The following is a 15,562-nucleotide window of genomic DNA, read 5'->3' as shown; positions in this document are numbered from 1 at the left end:
ATAATATCAATATATTTTCATCTCCAATGAGAACCAGTAGATGGCTTGTAAAAGCTTTTAAAATGTTTCTGTCCATTACCCAATAATTCCTCTTCTAGAAATCTATACTAAGAGAATGATCCAAAATATAGCCCAAAATACAAAGTGTTTTAGCAAAAAGCTAGGAATCTAAATATCCAATATTAAGGGTCTGGTTAAATAAAGTATGGCATATCCAAGTGATGGAATATTATCAGGCTGTTAAAAATTATTTATTTAGAATTTTTATAACATGTCAAAGCATTTATGATATAATATTAAACAAAACACAGAACTAAATTCAAAAAGCTCTCAATGTATTAAAAATATTGAAAAAACTGGAAGAAAATAAAAACACTGACAACAGTTGTCTCTGCCTCTAATAATTTTCTATACTTTCCACACACTTTCTACAGTGAGTTTTTTTTAATTAAAAAACCATGCACTTTCTTTTTGTTGATTAACTACAAGAGATACTGTCATGACCCTTCTACAGTTAGTCAATTCCTAAACAGCCAGGAAAAGCAAAACTGAACTTTAAAGCTAACATTTAACTACAGATCACATTTTCCCTGGCTCTACACTGTACATATTTTAAAGTAAAAAACATGAGGAGAAAACTCAAAAGACAATCATTGTTATAAACACACAGAAAGAAGACCAGAAAGATACCTGTAAAAATGATTTAACAGGGATTATTTTTGGTTGGTGGAATTACAAAGCTGTTCAATCTTTTTAGCTTAACAATTTTTGTTACATTTTCTACAATGAACATCAATTACTTTTGTAATAAAAAGTCTTTGCTGTTTTCAAGAGAACACCACCAAGCAAATTACAGCACACCTATACAACAGTATAAATAGCCACTTTAAAATGTTGTAAAAGAGTGTTTAATAACATGGAAAAACGTTTGCTATATTAGCCGACCATACTATAAAACAGTATGTTCAGAATGATCCCACTGTTTTGTTTAATAAGCAAACAAAATGTCTGTGTACACAAAGAAAACACCTTGGAAAAATATCCCAAAATATTAATAGTGTTTTACCCTAGGTGGCAGGATTATTCTAATTTTCTTAGTTTTGCTTCTGTATTTTCTGTATTCTATTGAATATTAACTTTTCCAATATGCAGAAAAGTTTTAACAAAAGCTACATGAAACCAAAAAATTACCTTGTTAAATAAAAAAGAAACAGAGAAAAAGACGAGCAGGGGTATCTTAATTGAAAGATCTTCCTTTAAAAAGGCTTCCCAGCTCTATCTCAGCTCTAATTTTCAAGCCAAGCTGGTCTTTCAGCATCAAGAGGGAGGGCAGTCCATCTCGATCCTTCCTCTACTGTAGACTTAATAATGCTTGAGCAGGATATCAACTCTGGCGACAAAGGTCACCCCCCTCTTGATGGGGCAACCATACACGGTCTGGAACCTTTAAACAAGACCCTGGGAGAGAATACGGTCTAGGGGGAAAAAATTTAACTGCCTTCTAAGACTATGAGTCTTAGAAGTAAATATAATTTACAATCATTTGATGAAGGAAATGTATTACTTATGTTGCAAATAACACACTAACTATAGAATTATATTCCCGGACCTGGCAGAGACCTCTGAGATCATCTGAAGACAATTTCCAGGACACTGTCTTCAGGATGCTATGTAAATACTGACTGGAAACAATAACAGAGATGTCATGCTAGAGAATCTTAAGTAAACAGTTCAAAAGCCTGGCTTCCTGTTTATACAATGTTAGGTCACTTTATGGATAGCCACAAGGTGATTCAGCATTCTGATTTGATAGAAGAATTTCTTGACTTGACATATCATAAAAGGGACTACAAAGAACAGCAGAAAAGCCAGAAGACACAGAAAAGAATGAAAATAAACACAAGGACGTGTGTCTTCCAGCCCAAACAATGAGAAATTTATGCCACCAGCCCAGCCATTCAATCTATTTCCAAATCGCTATCCTCGCTGTGGCAGGTGGCTGAGTTACGCACAGAGGTTACCAACAAGACTTCCTTTTCTGGAAGCAATCCAAACTCCTGGAGGAAAGCTTCAAGGTCCACCGCAAAGAAATCTTCCCCCAGCTGGTCAGTGACACGGACAAAGTTGCCAATCAGCTCGCCCCCCTTGTAGATGAGCAGGGCGGGAAGGGCGTTCCTGGTGAAGCGACTGCTGGCCCCGATCACCGAGCTCTTCACCCGGCAGAACTTGACGGCTGGGTACTCCGCGGCCAGGCAGATCATGCAACCGTTCATGGCTTCGGTCCCTGGGATGCCGTCCTCGTAAATATGGACCATGATGAGGGTGCTCTTCTGTTCTTTGTCAATCATGTCCAGAAACCCTTCTCCACTGGGGATTTCAAAAACCTGCTTGAACTGGGGCCCCTGGTGGAGCTGCTGCCGCATCTCTTCCATCCTCTGCTTCCGGTACCGCTGCAGGAACTCCTCGTCGTCTTGGTCCTCGCTCATCATGGCAAAGTCCTTCAGAGTCATCTGCGGGAGGACCAGCAAGTGAGCGTAAGAAACATAAACCCAACAGTGACATGGGTGACACAAGATGTATGAGGTGCCACGCTAATACTCTAGATGTATTACACCTCACTGAAATCTTCTGATAACCCCATCGGGAAGGGACTTTTATTACCCCCACTTTACAAATGAGGTTCTGAGACTTGAGATTATCTGTATAAGTTCACATAGGTAGCAAGTATAAGACCAGGATTCAAACTAGATTTTTTAAAAAACCCAGGCTTTCAACTACTGTGTCATAGCGCCTCTCCATCCAGACAGGCAGCATCAGATAACATCACTTCGTGAGCTTTTGTCTTTTTGTCAGTCCTGACAATGGATTAATTATTTTATCCACTGTTTTGTTTTTGTTGAAAAGACAACAGGACATTAAGGAACCTGAACACTCATAATCCCTGCCCTGCGCCACCCTCCTTGCCTCCCACGCCAAAACATACAGCCACACACATTCTAAAAATCTATTCTTCTTTTTATTACCAGTCACGTGCTAAAACCATTTCTGCTTTTATAACAGCAGCTGTGGGTGTACCAATTAAGCTATAGCCTGCTTTTGCCACTTAGCACTATTATATCATAAATTATTCCTCATGCTTCCAAACATGTTTTATAAAATTATAAATAATGTGGCCTATTTTGCTTAGCCACTCCCCTACTTCTGGCATTCAGGCAGTTGCCAGTTCTGTCTCATTGCAACAACCCAGCAGGACTGCCCCATGTGATCATGTGCTGTGTGGCTTTGTCTGGTCTCCACCGCAGCACAAGGAAGCGCTGTGAGCCGTGGGCATGTTGTCCTGAAGCCAGCTTCCATTACAAAAGCATTCTCCCTCTCCTGCCCTGGTGTAGCAAGACATCCCTGCTCCTGTGATGAAGCCCAGCTCTGCCTACCCTGGCACAGATGAGAGGGTGGCGGCTGGGAGGCCACACCAGATCAGGACACGTGTTGTTACTGCATCACAGCCAGAGCCATTCTTCTTCCACTCTCACTGCTCCCCCACCAGAGCGCTTCTTTCTGACCTGTTATGGTCTTGCTTGAGTCTAATGCCCTGAAATCATCCTTCTGGTCAAGGCAAACTCCTCACTTAATCCTCTTGTCTGCTCCCCGACCCCGGCGGGTATTTCCAGCCAAGAGCTGCTTTGGGCTACAGCCAAATGATTTCAGGCACTTCTAGACATCCTTCCGTGGTCAGAGAGCATGGTGGGGAATTAAAGGATCCTTTTGAAGAACGCTTTGGGAAGGTAAGAGAGAGTCAGGGACCTAGTTCCAAATATCTTCCACAGTGTCTGCCTGCTTCTACTGTATTGCTTCACTAAAATAAATTCTCATGAATAGGCTTCAGATGAAACAGAACAACATCATGGATAGAACAGGAAAATCTGGGTTAGAATCCTAGTTCCTATTAGCATTTCTTAATTGCACTGCCCTGAACAAGTCCCCTCCCACCTCTCAGCTTTGGTTTCACCATCTGTAAAATGGGGATAATATCTCCCAATCTCAGAGGTTTGTTTCTGGCTCAAGGTAAGACCTCGAGAAAGGACAGGAAACTCACATTTCCTGATCACTTTCAACCGGCCTGTGATGGGCACTGTATCGAGAGACTGACCTCATTTAACCAACAACAAACCAGAGTCAGAGTGGAAGAGACATCCCCACAGTTACTAGTGGCACAGCTGAGATTCAAACCCAGGTGTGGCCAAGCTATGACATGACTGCACTTTCTCCTGCACTGCACTGCTTCTTAGTATCTTTTTTAAAATTTATTTTATTTATTTATTTTTGGCTGCACTGAGTCTTCGTTGCTGCACAGCTTTCTCTAGTTGCAGTGAGTGGGGGCTACTCTTCACTGCGGTGCGCAGGCTTCTGATTGCGGTGGCTTCTCTTGTTACGGAACACAGGCTCTAGGCGCGAGGGCTTCAGCAGTTGTGGCACATGGACTCAGTAGTTGTGGCGCACGGGCTTAGTTGCTCTGCGGCATGTGGGATCTTCCTGGACCAGGGCTCGAACCCGTGTCCCCTGCATTGGCAGGCGGATTCTTAACCACTGCACCACCTGGGAAGCCCTGCACCGCTTCTTGGAGGCCAAATCAAACCCTTCCACCTCTTGAATCACTAAGCCCAGCAGCCAGGGTAGCCTCTGAGAAAGGCCTGGGCGCTTCTAATTACCTTCCCACTGATCTTCTCCTGGAGGTCCTTCTGCTTCCGCTGCTCCTCCTCTTCGTCCACATGGGACCTGCAGCTCATGGACAGCTTCTTGATCAGCTTCTCCATCTCCCGGCACTGCTCCTCCCGCTGCTCCGTCTCCAGCTGTTTGAAGCGGCGCCAGTCATTGATCACGCCTTTTGGACCTGAGGTGGGGTGAACGTGGAGGTGACCAAGGATGAGCGAGGGATTATGGGCCAGCGCACATCTGTCTAAAGCTGGCTCCATCGACACCACAGTGACACTCACACAGGGCAGTGTGGTCTACACGCAACCACGTCCAAGGCAGCCCAGTTTGCAAATTAAAGGGCTATGCGAAGGCCCAACATTAGGAGATGTGTGAAATAAATTCAGCTTCATCTACTCAAAGGAAAACAAAGTGACTCTTAGAAAGAATGAGGCAGCTATATGTTCCCTGCCATGAAAAATGTCCAAACATATTAGGTCAAAAAAAAAGCAAAATGCAGAACAGTATCATGGTATGATCCTTTAATTTTTAGAAAAAGAACTGTATGTCCATGTATAAATATTTACAGATATTTGTATATGTGCACGTACATTTGTATGTCCATAGAAAAATAGGTAAACTGTTAACAGTGGTTGTCTCTAGGCAGTGAGATCTAAGGGGACTGGTGAGAGAGAACTTTTACTTTTTTCTTACTATGCTTCCGTATTATCTTTTTTTTTTTTTTTTTTTTGCAGTACGTGGGCCTCTCACTGTCGTGGCCTCTCCCCTTGCGGAGCACAGGCTCCGGACGTGCAGGCTCAGCGGCCATGGCTCACAGGCCCAGCCGCTCTGCGGCATGTGGGATCTTCCCGGACCGGGACATGAACCCGCGTCCCCTGCATCGGCAGGCAGACTCTCAACCACTGCGCCACCAGGGAAGCCCTATCTGACTCTTTTAACAAGATTGTGGCAGGTTGTTCTGTTAGTCAAGCTACCCCCAAACCCCCCTGTCCCCATGCTATATAGACCTGCCCCTTACCACATGACTTGCAATACCTCCTGTGGGATGAGAACGTGTATCCCCAGCCCACTGATGTGGGGCTTGCCCATTGACTTGCTGTGGCCAATGGATTCTGAGCAAAAACGCAATGAGTCACTACATGTTTCCAACAGCCCTCTCTTGCTCTCTATACTTGGTCATGAGAACAGCATGTCTCAGACAGGGGCTGCTCCTTAAGCCTCGTTCCTGGATGATAGGACATACAAAGCAGAAGTGGGACAGCTGCTGACCCCAACAGGCAGCACGTAACATGACTGAGAAATAAACCTTTGTTGTCACAAGCCACTGAGACAAAAATATAAACATCTGTATAAAGAAAACTTTAAAATGATGCCAAGAAACACTACAAAAGCCCTGAATAAATGGAGCAACGCCATATTCCTGGCTAGGAAGATGCAACATCACAAGGGTACCAATTATCCCCAAATTAATCCATATATTTAATGCGTTTCTGATGAAAGTATGTGATTACACACATGTGCCTGCTCCTGAATTTGCGGTGGAAAAATAAGAAAGCAAAAGTTAAGGAAATAATAATAAAAATAGAAGAGTATTGTATGGGGGGGGGGACCAGACCTACCAGATACTAAAACATATTATAACACGATACTTAAAAACAGTGTGATATAGCACAGTAAAAGACAAATCAGTGGAAGAGACTACAAAGTATGGCTAAAGACGCAAATATAAGCAGAAATTCAGTACGTGATAAAACTGACATTTCAAAACAATGGAGAAAAGATGGTTTATTCAATAAATGATGCTGAAACAACTGGGCAGCAATCCAAAAAAAATTAAGTTGGAGTCCTACCACATACCTTGCATGGAAACGAATTCCAGATAAATCGTTGTGTTAAAAAAAAAAAATCATAAAAATACTAAGAAAAAAAAAAGGCATGGGACTGTCTTTTTATAATCCTGGAGTGAAGAAAGGCCTTTTACATAAGAAACAAAACTAAGAAACTATAAAATAATGCTTTCAAGCACATAACAATTAAAAAAACTTTCTGCCAGGATAAGAACAAAAGCCAAGAGTCAAACAATAAACTGGTAGAAATATTTGCAACTCAAACCACAGATTAATTTCCTTAATATATAGCTCCCTAAGAAGAAAAAGACCAACTACCCAATTTCAAAAGTGAGCAAAGGATATGAACACAACCTTTAAAATTATGAAAAGAGTCTCAACATCACTCCTAAAAAGATAGAAAATAAAACTACGGTGAGTTCCCATTTGCCATCCATAAGGATGGCAAAGATCAAAAAGTCTGATAACATAGTAGAAGGTCACATATATGGGGAAATATCACACTCCTGCTTAAACTATAAACCAGTACCAACTCAACTGACAGCAATTTGGAAATAATAAAATGTAAAAGTGTAAATATGCCATTTCTCGGAATTTATACTACCTATATACTCATACCCATGATTTAGGTGATATCAAACACCTATCAATTTGAGAAGCTGGATTCAAACGCAGGCAAGTCTGTTTTAATCATCAGCATGTTGCTATGCATACATATTCATATTGTGCAGTGAAATGGCTAGAACCACACACAGTGAAATGGTAACATTAGGTTATCTCTGGATGCAGGTCTGGAATTAGAAGTGATCACGACCCACCACCAGTCCCTCCCATCAGGAAACTTACACAAGCCTCTTAGATAGCCTCATGCACCAGAGGGCAGACAGCAGAAGCAAGAATAACTACAGTCCTGCAGCCTGTGGAACAAAATCCACATTGACAGAAAGTTAGACAAGATGAAAAGGCAGAAGGCTATGTACCAGATGAAGGATCAAGATAAACCCCAGAAAAATAACTAAATGAAGTGGAGATAGGCAACCTTCCAGAAAAAACGTTCAGAATAATGATAGTGAAGGTGATGCAGGACCTTGGAAAAACAATGGAGGCAAAGATCGAGAAAATGCAAGAAATGTTTAACAAAGACCTAGAAGAGGGCTTCCCCGGTGGCGCAATGGTTGAGAGTCCGCCTGCCTGTGCTCCGCAACGGGAGAGGCCCGCGTACCTTAAAAAAAAAAAAGACCTAGAAGAATTAAAGAACAAACAAACAGAGATGAACAATACAATAACTGAAATGAAAACTACACTAGAAGTAATCGATAGCAGAATAACAAGCAGAAGAATGGATAAGTGACCTGGAAGATAGAATGGTAATTCACTGCGGAGGAACAGAATAAAGAAAAAAGAATGAAAAGAAATGAAGACAGCTTAAGAGACCTCTGGGACAACATTAAATGCAACAACATTCGCATTATAGGGGTCCAAGAAGGAGAAGAGAGAGAGAAAGGACCCAAGAAAATATTTGAAGAGATTATAGTCGAAAATTTCCCTAACATGGGAAAGGAAATAGCCACCCACGTCCAGGAAGCGCAGAGAGCCCCATACAGGATAAACCCAAGGAGAAACACACCGAGACACATAGTAATCACATTGGCAAAAATTAAAGACAAAGAAAAATTATTGAAAGCAGCAAGGGAAAAACGACAAATAACATACAAGGGAACTCCCATAAGGTTAACAGCTGATTTCTCAGCAGAAACTCTATAAGCCAGAAGAGAGTGGCATGATATACTTAAAGTGATGAAAGGGAAGAACCTACAACCAAGATTACTCTACGTGGCAAGGATCTCATTCAGATTCGATGGAGAAATCAAAAGCTTTACAGACAAGCAAAAGCCAAGAGAATTCAGCACCACCAAACCAGCTCTACAACAAATGCTAAAGGAACTTCTCTAAGTGGGAAACACAAGACAAGAAAAGAACCAACAAAAAAACCCAAAACAATTAAGAAAATGGCCATAGGAACATACATATCAATAATTACCTTAAACGTGAATGGATTAAATACTCCAACCAAAAGACATGGGCTTATTGAATGGAAACAAAAACAAGACACATCTATATGCTGTCTACAAGAGACCCACTTCAGACCTAGGGACACATATAGACTGAAAGTGAGGGGATGGAAAAAGATATTCCATGCAAATGGAAATCAAAAGAAAGCTGGAGTAGCAATACTCATATCAGATAAAATAGACTTTAAAATAAAGAATGTTACAGGAGACAAGGAAGGACACTACATAATGATCAAGGGATCAATCCAAGAAGAATATAACAATTATAAATATATATGCACCCAACATAGGAGCACCTCAATACATAAGGCAACTGCTAACAGCTATAAAAGAGGAAATTGACAGTAACACAGTAATAGTGGGGGACTTTAACACCTCACTTACACCAATGGACAGATCATCCAAATTGAAAATTAATAAGGAAACACAAGCTTTAAATGACACAATAGACCAGATAGATTTAATTGATATTTATAGGACATTCCATCCAAAAATAGCAGATTACACTTTCTTCTCAAGTGCACAGGGAACATTCTCCAGGATAGATCACATCTTGGGTCACAAATCAAGCCTCAGTAAATTTAAGATAACTGAAATCATATCAAGCATCTTTTCTGACCACAACCCTTATGAGACTAAAAATGAATTACAGGGAAAAAAATGTAAAAAACACAAACACATGGAGGCTAAACAATACGTTATTAAATAACCAAGACATCATTGAAGAAATAAAAGAGGAAATCAAAAAATACCTACAGACAAATGACAATGAAAACATGACGATCCAAACCCTATGGGATGCAGCAAAAGCTGTTCTAAGAGGGAAGTTTATAGATATACAAGCCTACCTCAAGAAACAAGAAAAATCTCAAATAAACAATCTAACCTTACACCTAAAGGAACTAGAGAAAGAAGAACAAACAAAACCCAAAGTTAGCAGAAGGAAAGAAATCATAAAGATCAGAGCAGAAATAAATGAAATAGAAGAAAGAAAACAATAGCAAAGATCAATAAAACTAAAAGCTAGTTCTTTGAGAAGATAAACAAAAATGATAAACCATTAGTCAGACGCATGTAGAAAAAGAAGGAGAGGACTCAAATCAATAAAATTAGAAATGAAAAAGGAGAAGTTACAACAGACACCGCAGAAATACAAAGCATCCTAAGAGACTACTACAAGCAACTCTATGCCAATAAAATGGACAACCTGGAAGAAATGGACAAATTCTTAGAAAGGTATAACCTTCCAAGACTGAACCAAGAAGAAATAGAAAATATGAACAGACCAACCACAAGCACTGATATTGAAACTGTGATTAGAAATCTTCCAACAGGGCTTCCCTGGTGGCGCAGTGGTTGGGATTCCGCCTGCCGATGCAGGGGTCGCGGGTTCGTGCTCCGGTCCAGGAATATCCCACATGACGCAGAGCAGCTGGGCCAGTGAGCCATGCCCGCTGAGCCTGCGTGTCCGGAGCCTGTGCTCCGCAACGGGAGAGGCCACAACAGCGAGAGGCCCGCGTACCACAAAAAAAAAAAAAAAAAAAAAATCTTCCAACGAACAAAAGTCCAGGACCAGATGGCTTCACAGGTGAATTCTATCAAACATTTAGAGAAGAGCTAACACCCATCCTTCTCAAACTCTTCCAAAAACGTACAGAGGAAGGAACACTCCCAAACTCATTCTATGAGGCCACCATCACCCTGATACCAAAACGAGACAAAGATACTACAAAAAAAGAAAATTACAGATCCATATGACTGATGAATATAGACGCAAAAATCCTCAACAAAATACTAGCAAACAGAATCCAACAACACATTCAAAGGATCATACACCATGACCACGTGGGATTTATCCCAGGGATGCAAGGATTCTTCAATATATGCAAATCAACCAATGTGATACACCTTATTAACAAACTGAAGGAAAAAAACCATATGATCGGGCTTCCCTGGTGGCGCAGTGGTTGAGAGTCCACCTGCCGATGTAAGGGACGCGGGTTCGAGCCCTGGTCCGGGAAGATCCCACATGCCGCGGAGCGGCTGGGCCCATGAGCCATGGCCGCTGACCTTGCGTGTCTGGAGCCTGTGCTCCGCAACGGGAGAGGCCACAACAGTGAGAGGCCCGCGTACCGCAAAAAAACAAACAAAAAAAACAAACCATATGATCATCTCAGTAGATGCAGAAAAAGCTTTTGACAAAATTCAACACCCATTTATGATAAAAACTCTCCAGAAAGTGGGCATTGAGGGAACCTACCTCAACATAATAAAGGCCATATATGACAAACCCACAGCAAACATCATTCTCAACAGTGAAAAACTGAAAGCATTTCCTCCAAAATCAGGAACAAGACAAGGATGTCTACTCTCACCACTATTATTCAACATAGTTTTGGAAGTTCTAGCCACGGCAGTCAGAGAAGAAAAGGAAATAAAGGAATACAAATTGGAAAAGAAGAAGTAAAACTGTCACTGTTTGAAGATGACATGCTATTATACGTAGAGAATCCTCAAAATTCCACCAGAAAACTACTAGAGCTAATCAATGAATTTAGTGAAGCTGCAGGATACAAAATTAATGCACAGAAATCTCTTGCATTCCTATACACTAATGATGAAAAATTTGAAAGAGAAATTAAGGAAACACTCCCATTTACCACTGCAACAAAAAGAATAAAATACCTAGGAATAAACTACCTAGGGAGACAAAAGACCTGTATGTAGAAAACTATAAGACACTGATGAAAGAAATTAAAGATGATACCAACAGATGGATAGATATACCATGTTGTTGGATTGGAAGAATCAATATTGTGAAAATGACTATACTACCCAAAGCAATCTACAGATTCAATGCAATCCCAATCAAATTACAATGGCAGTTTTTATGGAACTAGAACAAAAAATCTTAAAATTTTTATGGAGACACAAAAGCCCCGAACAGCCAAAGCAGTCTTGAGGGAAAAAAACAGACCTGGAAGAATCAGACTCCCTGACTTCAGAGTATACTACAAAGCTACAGTAATCAAGACAATATGGTACTGGCACAAAAACAGAAACATAGATCAATGGAACAAGATAGAAAGCCCAGAGACGAACCAAAGCACCTATGGTCAACTAATCTATGACAAAGGAGGCAAGGATATACAATGGAGAAAAGACAGCCTCTTCAATAAGTGGTGCTGGGAAAACTGGACAGCTACATGTAAAAGAATGAAATTACAACACTCCCTAACACCAAACACAAAAATAAACTCAAAATGGATTAGAGACCTAAATGTAAGACGGACACTATAAAACTCTTAGAGCAAAACATAGGAAGAACACTCTATGACATAAATCACAGCAAGATCTTTTTTGATCCACCTCCTAGAGTAATGGAAATAAAAACAAAAATAAACAAATGGGACCTAATGAAACTTCAAAGGTTTTGCACAGCAAAGGAAACCATAAACAAGACGAAAAGAGAACCGTCAGAATGGGAGAAAACATTTGCAAATGAATCAAGGGACAAAGGATTAATCTCCAAAATATATAAACAGCTCATGCAGCTCAATATTAAAGAAACAAACAACCCAATCCAAAAATGGGCAGAAGACCTAAATAGACATTTCTCCAAAGAAGACATATGGATGGGCAAGAAGCAAATGAAAAGCTGCTCAACATCATTAATTTTTAGAGAAATGCAAGTCAAAACTACAATGAGGTATCACCTCACACCAGTTAGAATGGGCATCATCAGAAAATCTACAAACAACAAATGCTGGAGTGGGTGTGGAAAAAAGGGAACCCTCTTGCACTGTTGGTGGGAATGTAAATTGATACAGCCACTATGGAGAACAGTATGGAGGTTCCTTAAAAAACTAAAAATAGAATTACCATATGATCCAGCAATCCCACTACTGGGCATATACCCAGAGAAAACCATAATTCAAAAAGACACATGCACCACAATGTTCACTGCAGCACTATTTACAATAGCCAGGTCATGGAAGCAACCTTAATGCCCATCGACAGACGAATGGATAAAGAAGATGTGGTACATATATACAATGGAATATTACTCAGCCATAAAAAGGAACGAAATGGGTCATTTGTGGAGACGTGGATGGATCTAGAGATTGTCATACAGAGTGAAGTTAGTCAGAAAAACAAATATCGCGTATTAATGCATGTATGTGGAACCTAGAAAAATGGTACAGATGAACTGGTTTGCAGGGCAGAAGTTGAGACACAGATGTAGAGAACAAACGTATGGACACCAGTGGGGAAAGCCCCGGGGGGTGGGGATGGTGGTGTGATGAATTGGGCGATTGGGATTGACATGTATACACTGATGTGTATAAAATTGATGACTAGTAAGAACCTACTGTATTAAAAAGTAAATAGGGCTTCCCTGGTGGCGCAGTGGTTGGGAGTTCGCCTGCCAATGCAGGGGACACGGGTTCGTGCCCCAGTCCAGGAGGATCCCACATGCCGTGGAGCGGCTGGGCCTGTGAGCCACGGCCGCTGAGCCTGCGCGTCTGGAGCCTATGCTCCGCAACGGGAGAGGCCACAGCAGTGAGAGGCCCGCGTACCGCCAAAAAAAAAAAAAGTAAATAAAATAAAATTTAAAAATTTTAGTTTGAAAGAAAAGAAGTGATCACAAGACTTCTGATACATATTTAATGGACATTTTTTAAACCTGTTCCCAGAGCATAGGATTTCCAGTACCTGTGTTAACTGAGATGCCTTCGCCTGCCAACTCAGCATCTGCAGGCATGGAACTGCCGGCCAGGGCACCCCTGCCTCTGTCCTTGTCCTCGTGGTCGCTGTCCTCATCCTCGCTGCTGCTGTAGTAGTACTGCAGCTTCTCCCCCAGTAACTTATCATCCAGGGTCGTCATGGTGCCTGGGAGAGGGCGACATAGCAGGTTCTATGCTGGCTTGAATCAGACAGACATGAATCTGAAGAGTTAGGGATCACCTGTGCTCAGATCCTATTATGCACAGGACCATAAGAGTGACTGTTTTCATAAGCAGGATCTCAGCACATCCATACCATGACCATGCATGATAGGGTTTATCATGCTCTTTCTGTAGAAGGTAAAATTGAGGCTCAGATAAAATTTCTCTGCCAAACTTTACAGCAAATGGCGGAGCTGGGCTCAGACCCCAAGGATTCCTGACTCCAAGAGAATGAAGGTGTGCGTCACTGTCTTCTGAATAGTATACACTGAAGTAGGGTGGTGGCTTGGAGGAAACTACTGACTGACTGAACGTCTTATCTACACATACTCTTTGGTTTGCCTACCAAGTAAGACTGCTGGTAATTGAAAAATTGGTAAGAATCCTCATGAGAAACTCCAAAAAGCAGCATCAAGAATGGGATGCTGACTCACTGTTTGCCTAAGCCAATCATTCATCTGTCTCTTGCCTTCCACCTCCCAATCAGCACAGCGATGGTTAGGATGGATGGGCTCTGAAGCCCTAATAACTTTGGTTAAAAGACGGGCCCCTGACAAGATTTTAATCACTCCCCAGTGTTTAAAGGACAATGGTTAGAGCCAAGCTTCTGCATCAGAAGAAGCCTGGTACATTCTGGGAGAAAGGTACAGCTTAGTCCCTGCCAGGCCTGCTTGCAGATCACACAAGGAGGAGTTGTAACTCCAGCACCCCTTCCTTTAAGCATCCCAATACTATGCATCTTTGATTAAAGGCATCCCCGAGTCTGTTAGACTCCATTACAAAGTGACTCTCCCAGCGGGCGGGGAGGTCTTGCAAAAAGAGACCTCCAATGCCCAGCACGAGGCCTCTACACAATCTGTCAAGCTCATATAGAGGCAGCCTGAATCAGTGGGGGAATCCGGTGACGCGGGCAGTCAGATGAGGAGAGGGGTACCTAAGTGGCAGGGTTGAGAAAAAGGCGCAGGTACACGGCCGGGCGCAGGGAGGTGGAGAGAAATAGGGGGACTAAACCTAACTTAAAGAGGCAGAGGGACCAAGGCGGTAAAGGTGGGAAGAAAGAGACGAGGAGGAATGTGTGCTCGGTGAGGGCGGGGCCGCTGAGGAGGCGGCAAGCGCAGGGCCAGCGGAGGGGCTGGTGGAACGCGGGGCCTTTGGGGAAGGAGTCGAGGGCGGGGCCCGCGGGAGAGCTGGCGGAGGGGAGGCCAGCGGGAGGGCCCGCGGAGGAGGCGGGGCCTTTCGGGGGAGGAGTCGAGGGCGGGGCCAGAGGGAGGGTTCGCGAAGGAGGCGGGACCTTTGGGGGTCGAGGGCGGGGCCAGCGGAAGCGCGGCGGAGGGGCGCGGAACCTCTAGGGGAGCCCGAGGAAGGTGGGGCCAGCGGAGACTGGGCAGGGAAGTCGCGGAAAGCGTGGGGGTCGAGGGGGCGCACCGACAAGACCGTCTCATCCAGGCTCGCCGACCACCCGTATTCCACCACCTCCCACCGGTATTCCATACCCGCCGCTTCTTCCCGGCTGACCTCAGTGCAGCTACCCGGCCTACCTCAGTCTGGATCCCTTCAGGCTGGCACTTCGGAAGGAAGGGAGCGCTCGGCTGGAGAAAGAGAAATGGATCGGCGCCTTGAGCGCTAAGAGAAAAGCCGCCTGAGTCTCGACTGCGCGGACCAATGAGGCGGCCTTCCTGCGTCAGCGCGGATACACGCTGCCCAATTAGAGGAAGCGTATCCTGGCGGCCAAGGGAGAAGCTACGGGTCCTACTTGGGGACAAACATCTTGACAATAATAATACGCTTCTATTTTTATTTTTGTTTTAATTTGAACGAAAGGCCACACTAGATATGCCCAGCTTTGAGCAGTAAGAACAATTTCGTTACCTTTGAAGTTTCCGAAAACATTCCACATGTATTTTTTTTTTTTGATTCTTAATCACATCACGTCTATTAAGACAGAAGACAGACTCGGACATTAATTTGCCCAAGAACACATAGC

The 15,562-nt window shown here is 42.8% G+C and overlaps 1 protein-coding gene across 1 annotated transcript; it reads right to left on the bottom strand.

Annotated features, from left to right (window-relative positions):
* Positions 1-245: 245 nt before the first annotated feature.
* On the bottom strand, positions 246-15,232 carry PDCL (phosducin like). The gene is made up of 4 exons (XM_082656593.1): positions 15,117-15,232; positions 13,346-13,522; positions 4,707-4,888; positions 246-2,510 (listed from the first exon to the last, which is right to left on the bottom strand). Exons 2-4 carry the CDS (start codon positions 13,515-13,517, stop codon positions 1,959-1,961), a joined length of 906 nt encoding a protein of 301 aa, XP_082512719.1. The 5' UTR covers positions 13,518-13,522; positions 15,117-15,232; the 3' UTR covers positions 246-1,958.
* Between the last annotated feature and the right edge of the window lie 330 nt (positions 15,233-15,562).

The sequence above is a fragment of the Grampus griseus genome (assembly GCF_964374135.1).
Source record: "Grampus griseus genome assembly, chromosome: 6".
Lineage (NCBI taxonomy): Eukaryota > Metazoa > Chordata > Mammalia > Artiodactyla > Delphinidae > Grampus > Grampus griseus.
The sequence above is the reverse complement of the archived record's forward strand: the minus strand, read 5'-3'. Positions and strand labels throughout refer to the sequence as shown.